At 37.7% G+C, this 18,087-nt stretch overlaps 1 protein-coding gene across 1 annotated transcript; it reads right to left on the bottom strand.

Annotated features, from left to right (window-relative positions):
* Positions 1-10,643: 10,643 nt before the first annotated feature.
* SMIM30 (small integral membrane protein 30) lies at positions 10,644-12,531 on the bottom strand. Its single transcript, XM_057732303.1, has 3 exons — positions 12,484-12,531; positions 12,031-12,112; positions 10,644-11,563 (listed from the first exon to the last, which is right to left on the bottom strand). The coding sequence occupies exon 3, from the start codon at positions 11,516-11,518 to the stop codon at positions 11,339-11,341; it is 180 nt and encodes a 59-aa protein (XP_057588286.1). The 5' UTR covers positions 11,519-11,563; positions 12,031-12,112; positions 12,484-12,531; the 3' UTR covers positions 10,644-11,338.
* Between the last annotated feature and the right edge of the window lie 5,556 nt (positions 12,532-18,087).

Below are 18,087 nucleotides of genomic sequence, written 5' to 3'. Positions count from 1 at the left end.
ATTCCTCGATCCTCCATTTTTGAAAACATGACTTCTTTAGAGGTTCAAGACAACAGACACTTTATAAATATACTTGTGTATGTATTTCAGTCTGTTGAATTATAATCTAAAAATTAATATTAAACATCAATTTCTACCTCACAACTGTCGAAAGGCTATTATCAGAAAGACCACAAATAAAAAATGTTGGCAAGGATGTGGAGAAAAGGGAACCCTTATACACTGTTGGTGGGAATGTAAATTGGTGCAACCACTCTGTAGAACAGTATGGAGGGTCCTCAAAAAGTTAAAAAATAGAACTACCATATGATCCAGCAATTCCATTCCTGGTTATATATCCAAAGAAAATGAAAACACTAATTTGAAGATACATGCACCCCAGTGTTCATAGCAGCATCATTTACAATTGCCTAGATATGGAAGCAACTGAAGTGTCCATCAACAGGTGAATGGATAAAGAAGATGTGGTATATATATACAATGGAATGCTATTCAGCCATAAAAAAGAATGAAAATTTGCCATTTGCAACAACATGGATAGACCTGAAGGGTATTATGCTTGGTAGTATAAGTCAGAAAAACAAATACTGTATGTTATCACTTATATGTAAAATCTAAAAAAGAAAACGAGTGAATATAACAAAACAGAAAAAGCCTCACATATAGAGAACAAACTAATGGTTACTAGTGGAGAGAGGGAAGGACAGAGGGGCAAGATAGAGGTAGGGGATTAAGAGGTACAAACTACTATATATAAAATAAATGAGCTACAAGGATATATTGTATAGCATAGGGAATACAGCCAATATTTTATAATAACTTTAAATGAAATATAACCTATAAAAATTTTGAATCACTGTTATATACCTGAAACTAATATCGTAAATCAACTCTACCTCAATTTAAAAAAGTCAGTTTCTAGGCTGGTTCAAATGATATGAATATCTATTTGGCAACTGGTAAGAATTGCCTATTTTGCTTATTGCAGTGCAGTGTTATCAATGAATGACAAGATGTTGGAAAGCACTATGTCCAGTATTATTTTAAAAAATTGATTTTGAATAAATGATGGCAAATGTATGGGATGGAATATTATTTGTTTGTTAAAATATCCATTAAATACCTAAATGTTAAACAAATGCTGGGAAAACAAAATGGTATATATGCTCTACCACAGTTTTGTTAAATTTATGCTTGTGGAAGGTGGCATGCAAAAGTGAGAATAGTTTTACTGAGGGCAGAGGGTATGGGTGATTTTGTTATTGTATGATATCATTATTTCATACTGTTTCATAATTTTTTTAGTTAAAAAAGCAATACATTATAAAGTGTGACAACTAATTAATTTGGCTTAGAAGTTGCAGGAAAAAATTGTTACTTTGAAGTCACTTGTCATTCTTTTTATCAAACTGTGTAATTTCTCCAAGTAACTTAACCTCTCCAAGCATTATGTCTTCATCTATAAAATGTGAGTGCACAAAGCTCTCAGACAATTTGAGAATTACCTCACCAAGTGGTTGTTCTTTCTATTTCTGGTCACCTACCTTATTCACAGGGCTCAGCACTGATTTACTTCTGGTTCATTTCCAAAACCAAATGCTCAGTGGTAAAGTCTTCCCTTCGTTGGGGATATTCGAAGGAGCATGTCACGGGCCAAACATGCTTTGAGTAATGGAAGCATCAATGAAATTAAGTCCACATTTTTCTAAGAGAACTATTTTATAGAGGCCCAAACATTTGGATGAACAAGTTGATACTTAAAAAATGGTTTTCATTGCTTCTTTGTACTTTTAGTCATACCTGGGCACTGAATTGATTTACTCTTCAGAAGGGGAAAGGGATAGGGTCCAAGTGAAAGATCCAACACAGTAGTAAAGTGGAATCGTAGAGTGGTTACCTGATCTATTTGCCATGGGTAAGGTTGAAAAGTGGAACCTTTCTGGGGCTCTTTATTTGAGAGTCATCTTTGGAAATGTAGAAGGACTTTGCACTTCAGGTATCTTTTCTTCTCTTTTTAAATTTTTGTCTGATAAAATCTTCTCATCTGAATGAAGTGTAGCTTTGACATCACCTATGGTAGCATCATCTAAGAACTACAGTGTGTTGACAACTGTCTTGTGATTACTTCACAATGGATGTTTTTCAATGGATGATATTTAGGGTAAACATGAACTGCTTTCAGAAAGAGTTCACACATTTGTGTGTAAAAAAACCTCCCAACCTGTAGTATTATTAAAAAGCAATACTATTAGCTTCAATATCATACCTGTATCAGCATATAGCTTTTTTTATTCAATGCTACTATGTTAATTTGTTCTGCAAGATTATTTAGGACATAAATTCAATGCACAAATAAGTAAACAAGTTATACTGAAACCTCTAACAGCATAGACAATGTATGTTGGTATTTATAATGATAAAAAGACAATTTTGATTTCAAGAAATTTAAGATAAAAGTGATAGGGCAGCGGTCGATGGGAAGGGGAGGGGTTGGTGGGGCTGGTGGTACAAAAGGGACAATGGGTATCTAAATAACCATAAAACAAGACTGTAAGTAATGTAATAGTACACATATAAACACTGAGCTATGGACTCTGGAGGACAGATATCATTAACTCCTTTTGGGAAAGACTTCATGGAGGAGATGACATTTATAAAGCAAATGAAATATAAGCATGGAGGCATGGCAAGGCATTTTTTTAAAGAACTTTTATTGAGATAGAGTGGACATACAATAAACTGCATATATTTAAAGTGTACAATTTGATATTTTTTTTCTTATTAGTAATGTATATATGGCAATCCCAATCTCCCAATTCATTCCCCCCCAACCCTCCCCGCTTTCCCCACTTGGTGTCCATGTTTGTTCTCTACATCTTTGTCTCTATTTCTGCCTTACAAACCAGTTGATTTGTACCATTTTTCTATATTCCGCATATATGTGTTAATATACAGTATTTGTTTTTCTCTTTCTGACTCACTTCACTCTGTATGACAGTCTCTAGGTCCATCCATGTTTCTACAAATGTCCCAATTTCGTTCCTTTTTTACAGCTGAGTAATATTCCATTGTATATATGTATCACATCTTTTTTATCCATCTGTTGATGGACATTTAGGTTGTTTCCATATCCTGGCTATTGTAAATAGTGCTGCAATGAATACTGGAGTGCATGTGTCGTCTTGAATTATGGTGTTCTCTGGGTTTGTGCCCAGCAGTGGGATTGCTGGGTCATATGGTAACTCTATTTTTAGTTTTTCAAGGAACCTCCATACTGTCCTCCATAAAGGCTGTATCAATTTACATTCGCACCAACAGTGCAGGAGCATTCCCTTTTCTCCACACCCTCTCCAGCATTTACTGTTTGTAGATTTTCTGATGATGCCCATTTTAACTGGTGTGAGGTGATACCTCATTGTCGTTTTGATTTGCATTTCTCTAACAATTAGTGATGTTGAGCAGCTTTTCATGTGCCTCTTGGCCATCTGTATGTCTTCTTTGGAAAAATGCCTGTTTAGGTCTTCTGCCCATTTTTTGATTGGGTTGTTTGTTTTTTTAATATTGAGCTGGCTGAACTGTTTATATATTTCAGAGATTAATCCTTTGTCTGTTGATTCGTTTGCAAATATTTTCTCCCATTCGGAGGGTTGTCTTTCTGTCTCGCTTATAGTTTCCTTTGCTGTGCAGAAGCTTTGAAGTTTCGTTAGGTCCCACTTATTTATTTTTGTTTTTATTTCCATTACTCTAGGGGGTGGATCAAAAAAGATCTTGCTGTGATTTATGTCGAAGAGTGTTCTTCCTATGTTTTCCTCTAGGAGTTTTATAGTGTCTGGCCTTACATTTAGGTCTTTTATCCATTTTGAGTTTATTTTCATGGCCAGGCATTTGATTGTGGGAATTCAGGCAGTCTGGTGTTGGTGGAGTGTGAATAAGAGAATGAGAAGTAAACAGAGGAGACGATTATCCTGTGTTTCAAAATGGTGGATCAGTTCTGAATTAATGTCATTAAACATGTACATACAATGCAAGATTTTATAAATAGTATTTGCAATTATTCATATCAACTAACTAGACTGTATCTTAACACTTACTAAAATCATGTTCTATAATTATAATTTAGATGTTCAGGAAAATGTTAAAATCTTGCCATGAATCTCAGACTTGTCCTGGGCAGAATCTGAAAGGTCGATAGCACTGTATTGAGGGCAGTAAGGTCACGCACAGGTCTGGTGAGCAAAGGCCATGATCCACTGTGTATCCTGGGCTGAGGTGACCCTTTGCTGCATTAACTCTGTATCATATATTCATTCTACAAAAGACCGAGTGAGCAGCAATTTCTATTTGCCAGGCGTAATGCTAGAAACTAGGAACACAACAGTGAATTAATGACTCAGACCCTGTCCTCATAGATCTTAGAATCCTGAGATGGGGTTGAGGTTGGTTGAGATAAAGTAGACAGAGATTTGAATACAGGGTGGTATGTGCCCGATGAGAGATGTGAAGAATGCTGTGTGAGCATACAGCAGGCTGTGTAGTTCAGAGAGGAGGGGTCAGGAAAGACATCCTAAAGAAGTGCTGTTCAAGCCTAAGATGTTAGGAATAAGGCAGGAAAAACTAGGCCCAGCTATGCAGACACAAAGAGCAGGGTAAGTGGGGGCGGTGAGAGAGAGAGAGGAAAGGAACACACATGGTGCTTTCTGGGAAGGGAAAAACTTAATGTGGTTGAAACCTAGAGTGTAAAATAAGTTGGGGGTCACAGACATAGAAGAGACTGGAAAAATAGGGGAGGAAATAAGGATAGATTAACAGTGCTAAGGTTTGATAAGGATTTCATTAAAACTAAGAAATCTGATAAAGAGTTTTGAGCTGGTATGTAACAGGATCAGATTTGTGTTCTAAGAAGTTCACCATGGTTGTTGTGTTTAGAAAAGATTGCAAAGGGTTAAGATGGGAGGTCAGAAGACAAGCTAGGGGTCTGCGGTGGACCTCATCCACATCATGATGATGGTCTGAACTCGGGTAGGAGCCTTGAGGATGGAGAGAAGGGAGTGGATACTAGGCATAATTTGGAGGTGGGTTCCATAGGACTAAGAGATGGACTGGATGTGCAGTGTGAGGGAGGGGAAGGGGCCACACACCCTCTCAAGCGTCTGTCTTGGCCACTGGGAAGATGGTGTCTATTAGATGAGTCTCACCAGTAGTGCCACAGAGGATTGAACACATGAAACTTCAAGGTTGCTTGTTCCTAGATCCTGCCAGGCCGACTTCAGTTAGTGTGTGGGCTGTTTGCTGTGAGTGGGAGTGGCAGGGCTACGGTTTGTTTTTACTATTCCTTCTTGAGACAATTCCTAATCATACATGTTCAGTACAGAAAATGAGCTGCCTCTGCTTCACTAAATTGAAATTCAAAAATGTACCAAATGACTAGGCTACAGTTTTCACTGAGGAGTTTGAAGAGGAAATCAGCTCCTCATGCTGCCATATGAAAATGGGTAATTATAATATTTTTAACATATTAGACCTTGTTATTTTCAAAATTAGGAAAACTCTGTATGAAGCCACACATTTCTATCACTAGGAGGCCTTTTAGAGATTACTGACAAATAATTTTACAGATGAAAAAATTGTGGAGGTTAAATTATTGGCTTGAGGTCAGTTGCTTGGTAGTTGACTAATTTCTTTCAAATTGTACTGATGATGTCTTGAAAAGTGTTGATTAAAAAAGTGAAAGTGGGCACATGTCATCACAGGACCCATAAAATTGTTTTATGTAGGTATTGCAACGCCCTGGTAATTTTTGTGGTAAAATGAAGGGGTTATTCTGACAAATCATCTGAAATGGGATATGGTATAGTTTCTGTTCTTGGTGATCATGGCTTTTTCTAAATTCTTTTGTTAAGCGATTTATGCACATTTATCCAGAGCATAATTATCTTGATTAATATTGAGAAATATGGTATTTGTGCTTCATGATTAGCCCTTTAAAAATAATTAACTCTCTTGTATATAAAATTTCATAATTTCATTTCAGATTATCAAGTGTCAGCTAATATTTTCAAAATTTTAATCATCCATATATAGTGGATTCAGTAGAAATATGTGTGAGAGGGGTTTGTAGCTCTGATACTATAAATCAGAAATTAAACCACATTTTAGTGTTTTAGAGCAGTCATATTTTTCTGGTCTGCCTTTTGCATTTAGATGTTAGATATATATTACTTAATATACAGAAGCTATATAGTCTAGCTTCATTCTAAAAAATGAAGTTACCAAATATTAGAAAAAAACCTTAAATATGCTATTCTGCACACATATTTATTGATTTGGACCTATTCTCACCTAAGATTAAAAATCCTGTCTGGGGAATGCAAGTCAAAATAAGGACTTCCTCAGCATTCCCCACATAGGAAACAAACATTAAATACATTTTATAGTGCTTATATCTTTATGACTTCTAATGAGATGAGATATATTAATAGTATTTTTCCTGGTAGAATATGAACTAGATCTTCTATTTTCCTGACAGACAGAAGCAAATTCCTTGCATCTCCTTAAATGACCTGGGCAGTTGCTGCTAAGCTTTCATCATGTCACTTAGGAAAAGACCCATGGTTGAACATGTTGGGAATTACTAAAACAGATTCAATCATCTTCTTTCTTTATTTCTTGTTTCTTTTCCTCAAGAGACTCGGGTACAGAGAAGCAGGCTTGAGGAAACTTTAGGGAAGTCAATTTTTCTTTTCTTGATATATGTCTTTGAGTTTTAGCAATTTGTAAGCCTGTAATGATGAGGGGAAAACTATAATAAAGAAAACAGTCTCAAAGAAAATGTCAAAATTAAAATATAATGAACTGTTTAATAAGAGATTTGTTTACATAACTTTCTAAAGATGCCCTCTTTATATATAAATACAAAATTGATGCTAGTATATTTCCCTCCTTGTGTCTAGAAAATATCTCCAAATACCAATTATAATAACATCCAGCATGCCAAGTCTTTCATAGTCATTATTTCATGTATTCCTCACTATCTATGAGGGAGGTACTATTATTTTCCCCATTTAACAGATAGGGAGAAAGAAATTTAAAAGAAATTAAGTGACTTGTCCAAGGTCACATTTTAAGTGATGGAATATGGTTATCTATCTGGATCTATTAGATTCCAGAGCTTGGGATCTTAATTCCTATTGTGATACCACCAAAGAGGCTGATATATGTCTCTGGGAGGGAGATGGTTTGGTTCCTATGCAGAGAATTCTCTCTTCATTATGTGCTGCAGACTATATAGCTACATCACTTTTCCTACTCTCAGGGTTGGAAATGGCATTTGACAAGCTTCTGCAGAGCTTAGAAAGCCTAAGAGGGTGAAGGTGCATGTGATGTGTAGCTTCTGAGGTTTCTTGGGCCTGGGTGATTCCTTCACAGGTGGTACATTTGATACAGTTTTTCAAAAAGCTGCCACTTGCACTCTCAATGCTGAGACAAAATATGGATACAGTTCATTTTTAAAATTTTGTCTGCACTCCTGCATTCTTGATTGAGCTTATTGGGTAAGAGACAGGAATAAACAGTGTTATTGGATAAGTGAAAAGGGGAGGGTAGAAGTGAGATCCCAGGATAAAGGTCTGTGAGTGAAATTCTTTGAATCCATCATTTACCTGGTGCTTTAATCCCTCCACTCTTTAAATATGCACTGAGGAGACTTTTCAGGACTATGGAATAGACATCTTTTCTCCTATTTCTCCCACTAAATACAGCTAAAAATCCTGGCTATTATTTATAAAACAAACATAAGATTCTGAAAGTTAGAAAGAAGGCAGATTGGCTAGGGACCTCAGGACTGGAAGACAAGGTGGCGAATTCTTCAGATTTTCTTTTTGCCTCATAGATTTCTGACTAGGTACCGGAGATGCTGGCAACCCAGAAATGCCAGTGTGCTTAGACATGGCCATGAGCCAGTGGAGAACACATGGGGAGTTTGAACTTCTATTCCTGCCCAGTAGCCACAAGGCACCCCACCTGCAGGGCCAGAGGAGGGCACGTAGGGAACAGTAATGAGGTTCCCCCTGGACTTTTACCTCTGTCTGGCAGTAATAAGGCAGACAGAGTACCAGAAGGAAAGAAGTAGATGTGGTTGAGAGTATTGAAAAAATAATGGCTGAAAATTACCTAAATTTGGGAAAAGGACACAAGCCTGTAGGTTCAAGCTGAGCGAATCCCAAACAGGATAAACCCAAAGATGTTTATGCCAAGACATATCACAGATCAATTCCTGAAAACTAAGAATGGAGAAAAAAAAATCTTGAAAGCAGCCAGAGAGAAACAACACAGGAAATGCACCACTGATTTTTGGAATTGGAGGAATAGGCTGGTTACCAGTGCTTCTTGTTGATTTCAGCTATTACCCTTTTTTTAAAATTAATTAATTTATTATTTTATTGGCTGTGTTGGGTCTTTTTGCTGTGCGTGGGCTTTCTTTAGTTGCAGTGAGTGGGGGCTACTCTTCGTTGCAGTGCGCGGGCTCCTCATTTCCATGGCTTCTCTTGTTGCGCAGCATGGGCTCTAGGTGCGTGGGCTTCAGTAGTTGCAGCACATGGGCTTGATAGTTGTGGCTCACAGGCTCTAAAGCACAGGCTCAACAGTTGTGGTGCACAGGCTTAGTTGCTCCGTGGCATGTGGGATCTTCCTGGAGCAGGGATCGAACCTGTGTCTCCTGCGTTGGCAGGCGGATTCTCAACCACTGCGCCACCTAGGAAGCCCTATTACTTTTTAACTGGACTCAACCAAGCTGGCATGTACAGAGCATTTACTAGACATATACAAATTATGCTGGGCACCTGGGGGACATCTGCTAATCCCATTCTTCCGGTAATTGCTCCACAGCAGGTATTATCCCTCAGAGCAAATCAAGGAATTTCAGAATTGGAAAAAACTTCAAAAAAAAAAAGGAAATACAAAGGCAAAAATTTGTAATTTGGGATTTCTGGATGGGCTTGAGCTTTGTGAACAACCTGAAATTAATCTAAAAAAATGCCAGCATGTATGTGCATTTTTCTAGATAAAGGACCATAGCTTTATCAGATTCTCAAAGGAGCTGGTGGCCCCCAAAACATTGAGCCACCATAAGAGTTTCTGCTCTTTTCAGGCAAAACCATATACTCCAACCTAGATAGAAAAGAGCTACAAATAGAGACAGTATTCCCCATAATATAAATCAAAATTCCTGAAAGCCACTTCGTAATTCTCTACTTTTAAGGAGAAAACAGGAAAACAGCAGTTTTCTAATTCCTTCTAGGCACTTGTGGAAATACAGGTTCATCAAAGAATGTTTGTAGTCTTATTTTGAACATTTAAAAAGTAATGTCTGTAGGTGACTAGATAACCCATGCATTGTGACTTAAAATGTACTTTAGGTTTCCCCTACCTCTGAATCCATTTTATGAACTGTCGTGTGCTACCTGAGTCTCCAGTAAAAACAGAAAGATTTTCCTGTTTTAAAAAAGATGTACTTTAGGTATGATTTCTGCCAATGACAATGGAAAAGTTCAGACATACCAGGAAGCAGCAGTAGCCTCTTTACATCAGTACCAATAGGCTGGTTTATAAAAGATAGGACAAACTGTCCCACAATCTGCATTCCTTTTTCCATCTTGCAAAAAAAAAAAAAAAAAAAAGCTTGTAAAAAAGTTCTATTATGAATCAACTAAACTCCAATAAAAGTTTTAAAAATATTAATTACACAATGTATAACAGCCAATTTATCAGAATAAAAAACTATTAGTGTTTGGTGAAAAAAACAAAACAGCTGTAACAGAAACAGATCCATGTGGTTTCTGTAATGTCTTTATAGTGTGGCTGTCCCTCACTCTTTGTAGCCTCTACCAAATTCCTCATGCAATCCAGGTTAGCTCACACCTGGAGAAATGCAGTTAAGAAGGATTTTAGATCGCTGCTGCCTATTTCCTAATCAAAATTAAGGCTCCAAATGTTACCTGGAGAGCTAGAGATCGGATAATGCATTATTTTAGGAAAAAATTTGACTATTTGCATTAAGACCCAAAATAGTTTGATTTACTCATACAGTTCTAAGCAGGCTGCATCTACACAATCAAAGGAATCACTAGGGACCCTTGTTAACACAGAATTGCAGACCCTAACCTACAATTACTATAGTGCAACCAGGAGAGGAACCGGGGAATCTAACAGTTCTTACCACGTGCTTTGGGTGATCCTTGGGCTTAAATAAGTTAGAGCAATCTTCTTTAACTTGAATGTGCATATAAATTATCCTTGGTTCCTGATCCAACAGGTCTGGCTGGGGCCTGAGATTCTGCAGTTCTAACAAGTCCTAAGGTAATACTGCTGGTGTGAGGACACTTTAAGTAGCAAGGTCAGGGAGAGTATGCTTTATCTAGCTTGTGTGTAAATCAGTATAGGCCATTATATTTTCCTTCTGCATCTGTGGATTCTCTACCAGGGGCCTCTCCCCTCCCTTGACGCTGCCCATTTCTCATTTTTCACTGACTGTACCTCTACAAGCTAGTGTGATTAGTTAAGGTAAGGTGTCCTACTCTTCTCCACTTAGTTTATAAAAAGTTCACATAAAGATAAAAACAGTCTGAAATAGAAATGAACATCACACATTAACTTACACAGGGTGTTTATATTTAATATAGTACTTCTCACCATGGAGATGTTACTCAGTTAACATAAAGATTTTTTTTTTGTTAAACATTAATTCTCTTCTCCATTTCAATGTCAATATCAAGTAATTTTTTTTAACATTAAATCTTTTCTCCATTTCAATGTTAGATACATTGAATACATTTTCTAAACTTTTTCCCCCAAAGAGAGAAGTTTTAATTTTTGACCAATTGTACTTAATATCTAGGTACAATATTAACTTGGCAGACAACAAAAATTCAATAAAAATATTACGAAAAGACTCCTCAGTGATGCAGGAGGCAGTGATTATAACTGAACAGTGGCAATTTCCTAGGATCCTGGACAAGAGTTTCCATCTTCCTATTGAGAATTCTGAAACTATGAAATATTACTTATGCAAATTTCAGCCGTCTCACTTCTTTGACCTTCTTTCTAACTAGCAAATGCAAATTACAGGCAGCATTTTTCAGTGCATTATTTGTTGTGAAGAAAACATTTTGTTTTCCATTTAACATAGTATATCAATTTGTTCCTATTTACAGGGAAATAACCAAGACTATGAAACTACCCAATTTACTGTTTCTTGCGAACTTTCAGACACCAAAGCTCAGTTCTGAACCTCAACAGCACAAAGGTTTTCAGGACAAGGGTTGATTCAGGAGGCCCTTCAAAGTCACATCTGTCCATTTCTCTTTCGTGCATATACTCCCAAACAAGCACAAATGCCTGTAATGCTGAGAACCACACCTAACAAGAGAGCGATTGCATCTCCCGCTTCTACTGCTTCAACAACAGGCAGCACCAAAAGCAATGAAAAGAGGACCAGGAACAATTGTGTTGAAACTGAGGTCATGATGTTGAGATCTTGAGGTGGCTGGTTCTTGAAGGCTGAAGGTTTCTAGAAATTAAAACATGGAAACAAAAGGAACCATTAAAAATTCCTACCTTTTCAAATGAAAACATGAATACATGACAAATAACAGTTCACACAGTCTTTTAAATTAGAGACTTTTATAAATTATATTCAGACCCATCTCCTCATTTTACGGTGGAAGAAACTGAGGGAAGTAAATGGTACTTAAAGATGATCAATTTAGGGCTAATCGCCCCTTCTTATGATAATTCCCCGACTCTAGCGATTTTCCACACTCTATAACGCCAACACCGTGTTAATCAACAGAACAGAAACTGAACAGTAGAACATAATAACGACAGAAGATGCACAAGACACTAACTTGGAACTATCCTAATGGGTGAAAATTACATTTTCTTAGGGTCTCTCCCATCCAGGAAATGCAAACAAACCTGGCAAAGTCAAACAACATATAACTGTGTTGAAGTCGTGGGGGAAATAGTAAGACTTACCAAAGAAAGCGGTATTTAATTCTATCCGACTCCCTTCCAGGAGCTCCGGATGCTGAGGCTAAGAGGTTCCACGTGACAGCGCCTATTATCAGAGGAGCATAGCAGGATTTAAAAATTACACATTAATTATTATCATCTTAAAGAGGCAGCCAGAGTCAGCGCAGAGCGGGGAGGCTGTACGGAAGGGCGAAGAAGGAGCAATAACTAAAGACAACAGTTTGCTCAAGCAGGGGAACTATATTTAAAAGTTGGTCAGTTCGCCTATAAGGGAAAAGCTAAAAAACAACCCCCCCCCCCAAAAAAAAAAAAAAAAAGACCAAGTTCGTTCCAGGACCTGACAGTAAGACTTTAACAAGAATCTCTGCTTTGGCCCGGTAAGGTGCAAATTTGCCGCCTGTTTTATAAATACACTGGGCAATCTTAGTAGCCTTCGGAGACAAGTTCGTACATTACCTTCAAGGAAGCAGCCATTACAGGAATGGCGAGCAGGGCCGTGTCTCCAAACTACACTTCCCACAACCCCCGGTGCCGACAACTCCCAGGATGCACCGGCGCGCTCCCCTGTAACTGGCTGCGGGATGACGGTTACGCTGTACTGGAGGCGCTGAGGAGCGAGCGTCCGGGGCTTCTTCACGTGGCTAAGCCTCTTACTGGTACAGTGGCTTACTGTATTTGTACGGAAGCTCACACACACACATACACACAAGTGAAAAATGACAAGTGTTTTTTCTTTCACCCTGTTCAAGGTTTCTCTCTGTCTCTCTCTCACACACACACACACGAAGTCATGTCCTTTTCTTTGACTGAAATGCAGACATAACAGCAGCAAGAGATCACCCGAGCAGAGCCATCTGTTTCAGATGCATTTAAACTAGAGGCTTCTAACATTTTTTTTGAAGGCGGGGATCCCCTGACACCATCTTCCAAATGTGCCTTATGACATTTGTTAACTCTTCTTAAGCAATGGGGGAAAACGTGTTTAATAAGACATTTTGGAAAATGTTAAAAACATTTGTAGGGAAAAACAGGCAGTTTAAGGAAAAACAGGTTAAGCATTGTAAGAAGATCTGTGATTCAGGCTCTAGAGTTCTGAGTTTCCCTGTTACTTCAGGAGTGCAGTGTATGGTACACTTCAGAGATTTCTTCTCACTCATGTGTTTATGATACCCACCCTAAATATCCCCAAATATTTATGGAAAGTTGTAAATTATTACTTTTAAGTCATGAGGATAAATTATTTGTGTCTTAGTCCTTTCTGAAAGGCTTTCTTGAAAAAGTCTAATTTAACCTGTGAAGTCCTTACTGAAACTTTCTAATCACCCAGTCTTCTGAACTCCCACTTACTGACTAGAGAATTTATTTGGTACCCTGGAAATTATCAGTTATTAATGATGTGGATTAGGGGTGAAGTCACATGCTGTGTCTGTAAGTCACCCTGGTTCAGTCTCTCAGATACAGTCTCTCAGACACAGTCTCTCAGACACAGCAGGTATGTTTCAGTTCAGTGCCCATAATTGGCATGTAATTTTTTATTGTTGGTCATCTTTTTTCTCACACTCTACTAATCTCTGGACTGACAGCAAAGCTTTATATTCCTAGCTTCTAAAACACAGCAGGTGCTCAGAAATATTGGCTAATATTTATTTGAATAAGTAAATGTGCCAACAGGATTTCATGAGAGACAAAGCAGTGCCAAATAAACTAAAGCAAGGTGTTTTGCAAATTGGAAGTCTGTGGATAATTACACAATAATGTCAGTATTGCTTTTCTAAACTTGATTATTTTAACAAGTTCTTTCTTTAACTCATTTGCCTTGAGCTACTTCTGGTTTTGTACCTTTCTAATCAGTTGTATTTGAAATAGGAGCTATTTTTAAATATTCTCTTGCATTCTAGTGTGAGCAATTTGGGGATTTAATTTTTCCCCATATGTTTATTCAGTTGGCTGAAGTCAGCAGAGACCACACTAAATTTAGTATTATTACAGACTTGTTTCTAGCTGTGTCAGCATTGAAGATAATGGGTTAGTTTTAAGTTTGAAGAGTCTGTGGATTGTAAAATGCTTTTTCTTCAAATTATTATGTTAAGAGATCATTTGATGACCTGGCCTATCTGAAAAAGAGTGGCAAAAGTTTGTGCAGGGATGTTTTGGGTCCATGTAGTTTCAAAATAAAATTGGTTAACTTTTCCTAACCAGCACCTGTCCTAATCAGGCACTGTAATAAAGGTGTTGCTGTGTATGCTTTTGTCTGCCTTATCGTAACTCTAATTTCCAAGTAGAATGGTATCCTAGTTCTCAGTTTGCTCTTCTTACTACCCTAACTAGTGATTTAAAAATAAATAAGATCATTTATTCCTTGCTTAAAGCTCTCCAGTTCCATCACAATAAGCAGAAGTCCATGTTCCCCATCAAGACTCACAACGCCCTGCACATTCTGGCCTCTGCCTGCCTTTCTGACATCAGCCTACTATTCACTCATACTCATTCCAGTCCAATCACGCTCATCTTTTTGGTGTTTCTTAAATATGCCAATTTTGTGGTTTTATTGATTCAAATTTTTATTGAATCAAATTTTGTTGATTAACATTTAGTCACTATTATACTGTTCCTAGTAGAAACTACCTTATAAATAAGAAGTCTGCTTTTGGGCTATACTATGAAGGTATTTAGACTGAGATTATTTTGAATCTTCATTCAAAATGTAGATTTTACATATTTTCTCCATAATATTAATTGCAAGACTTTATGTCTCTGTATATATAAGACACAGTAGTACCTAAAGCAGGAACATACTTTGTTCAGGAACCTGTCTATAATGGATCCTATTTACTTTCTCTGTCCACTTGGGCCACAAATATTAAGTCAATCTGGATGGTATATTTTTTCTTAATGATACCTGAATGATTTCTTTTAACTACTTTTTAATGTTGGATGAACAGTATTGGCATTTTTGGTGAAACAGTGTTTTGTTGTGCTGACATAATATGGCAGGATGTTTAGCATCTCTAGCCCATACCTGCTAAATGCCAGTAGAATCCCCCAATCATGAAGACAATCAACTGTGCTCACGTATTGCCAGATACTCTTTGGTGAGATACTGTCCCTAGTTGAGAACTACTCAAGATTTCATCAAGAAAATAAAAGGAGTAGTTGAAAACAGAATGAAACAGTACACACACACACACACAAACACACACACACACACACACACACACACACACACACACACACACACACACACGCACCCCAACACTGCAGTGCTCTAATGTTTTAGATCCTTTCTTCCTTGGTTATGCTAATTTTGTTGTTATCTCCAGATTTCCTTCTGTGTCCTATCAGCATCCCTGCCAGACAGGTTCCACTGGTCACTTTCTTTCTTTTTTTTAACATTTATTTATTTGGCTGTACTGCGTCTTAGTTGCGGCATGTGGGATCTAGTTCCCTGACCAGGGATCGAATCCAGGCACCCTGCATTGGGAGCTTGGAGTCTTAACCACTGGACTACCAGGGAAGTCCTGGTCACTTTCTTATAACAGCATGTATATATGCAAATTGAGGTGAGATTTCTGCTTTTATTTCTGCCACTTAGTCTTCAAGCTGTGGAGAGGTGCTGTGATGTAGTATATGCAATATTAGCTTTTTTCCTTGCTAGTTTTATGGATTGGAGTGGTTACTTAATCTCTCTGAAACTTACTTTCCTTTTATAAAATGTGCTGTGAGGATTAAAAGAAATGTTTCTAAAGTGACCAAAAAGTTACCAGAGCTTAGTACGTGTCAATTCTCTCTTATTTGTATTTCTTTTCCCCTGGTTACTGGTTAAGAGTTAGGGTCTCTATGGTTAGATCACTTGGTTAGAATTCTGGCTCTGCTGCTTACTAATTGTATGACAATAGACAAGTTAGTAAACTTTTCTAAGACTCAGCTTATCCATCTATAAAATGGGGTATAATAGTACCTATTTCATATGTATATTATGAGGATTAAATGAGTTAATTTCTTAAATTAGTAAGCCCTCATTAAATATTAACTATTGTTACTACTGTCTGTTAATCAAATCCATGAAATATGGGGTGCTCAGGATGTGGCTTCTCTGCATTGTGAATATGCTCTTCTGCAGACAAATATAGTAAATAGAAAGTGTTTGTGGAACTCCCTGGATACAAAGGCATTTTAGGCTTCCTAGGCTTTGGGTTGGGAGCTGACTGGAGAATAATCCCCTAGTACTCAAAAGCTGTCCATTTGTTGCCTCGATGGGGTTTTACTATTTATTTCATACCCACTGGTGGTTACATTTATGTTTAAAACATATTTTCCATTCAGCTATTGTCACGTCATTGCTTCATCATTTTGGGTCCAAAGGGTCTTGAGTTGAGAGGGTCTAGATATGGGTGAATAGCTCCAAGAAATCATTCAGCTGAAATGAACTCTGTGGCCACCCCAAGAATACCCAGCAAGCAAACACTCTTAATTCCTTTTGAATTATAGTTCTAATTACAGCAGCTAATCTATAACTCTGTACCGCTTTTTCTATAAACTGCAGCAAAGGAAATGGCAGCATTAGAAGCTTTGCTAAGAGGGAATTATAATAATTGAGACTGTGGGCTCAGAGGAATGTATTACTCTTGATAGATTGTTATGAAATAATTAATTGCAGAGCTTTCAGGACAGAAGGAAATACTTTTGTATTACCGCTGAGAATGGTACTCTACACAGTGTTGAACTTGGTGCCAGGATTTTTACCTTACCTCCTTGGCTTCAGTAAGATCTACTGTGTGAAGAGGATAAACATTATTGTTACAGCCCCTACTTAGAACTAATTTGCTTATACTCACGGATGAAGGAACTCTATTTTGCCAAATAGCTTCAAAAAATTATGTTTGTTTCTTTTTAAAGTTTGTCTTTGACTTATAAGTCAAGGGTCATATAAATGATCTTCATTAGTTTATAATGTATACTGTAATTGGAAATGTCAACTCAGGGTTTACTAGTATTAAGTGATGTAGAGGCAGGGATTAATTTCTGGGATATGGTGAATATAATGATCTCCTCAACTCCTTTGACCTGAGGCTGCTTTTCGATTTCTGATGTGCCTGCAGACCATCTTAATGAACTATTATTTCCTTGCTGTAACTCAGATTTAGATATTTTGTCCAGATCACTGCCCAGGACAATGACTGCTATGTTGTACACGTGTAGTTCCCTCTTCTAAAAGAGATGATCACTTCCTTAGCAGCACTAGAGGGATGAGCAGCTTCTTCTGTGCTGAGCATCTGCTAACTACAAGTTCTGCCTGTGAACATCTCTGGTAGCAACATGAACCACAGCTCTTCTGAAGCAGTGCCACATCCCCGCCCCCCGCCCCGCCCAAGCTGTCTGAATGCTTCTGCAGGCTTCTGTGTAGTTCCTCTTTTGGCATTGTCTGGTGTTATCAGATCCAGAATTTAGTCTTTCAATTCAGGAGAACCTAAGCTTACACCATCCTGCATTGAAACAGAGATCACTGGTAGCCAATGATATTCAGAGACAAAGAACATTATTTTAGACACTTATCTGAGTGGTGGAGGGCAAAATTTCGCAAATCAGTTGTTACTGAGAAGTGGTTTCAGAGGAGAGTGAAGAAGTAGCTTCTGCTTATTTTATAACTGTTAGAAGTGAGTCATTGGTAGGCCCTGAAGGAAGGCACTTCTGGGATCCATCAGAGAAGGCAGGGTAGGCTGACATCAAGATTTTGCAGTGACTGGTGTGTATCAGGGAGTTCATACAACCCAGACTTCCTCATTAGCAATTGAGCCAAGCCAAGTGAGTAGAGACATGTTATTGGAGCTTCACAATTAAAAAAGGGCAACCCACAGTTAATCAGTATTTCCCATCAATAATAGGACATTCATCACTGAGACTGTTACATTAGAGCTAACTAATCATTAGACTAACAGGATGAGATAAGCTGCATTTTCCAGAGCTATTCAGCTGCTGCAGAAAAAACAGCTGCTGAGTCTAAACACTCTGGTGCCAGCATTTTACAGACATGTATGAACAAGTTGGAAAAGGTCAGTTTTG

This window comes from Hippopotamus amphibius, chromosome 4 (assembly GCF_030028045.1).
Source record: "Hippopotamus amphibius kiboko isolate mHipAmp2 chromosome 4, mHipAmp2.hap2, whole genome shotgun sequence".
Taxonomy (NCBI): domain Eukaryota; kingdom Metazoa; phylum Chordata; class Mammalia; order Artiodactyla; family Hippopotamidae; genus Hippopotamus; species Hippopotamus amphibius.
The sequence above is the reverse complement of the archived record's forward strand: the minus strand, read 5'-3'. Positions and strand labels throughout refer to the sequence as shown.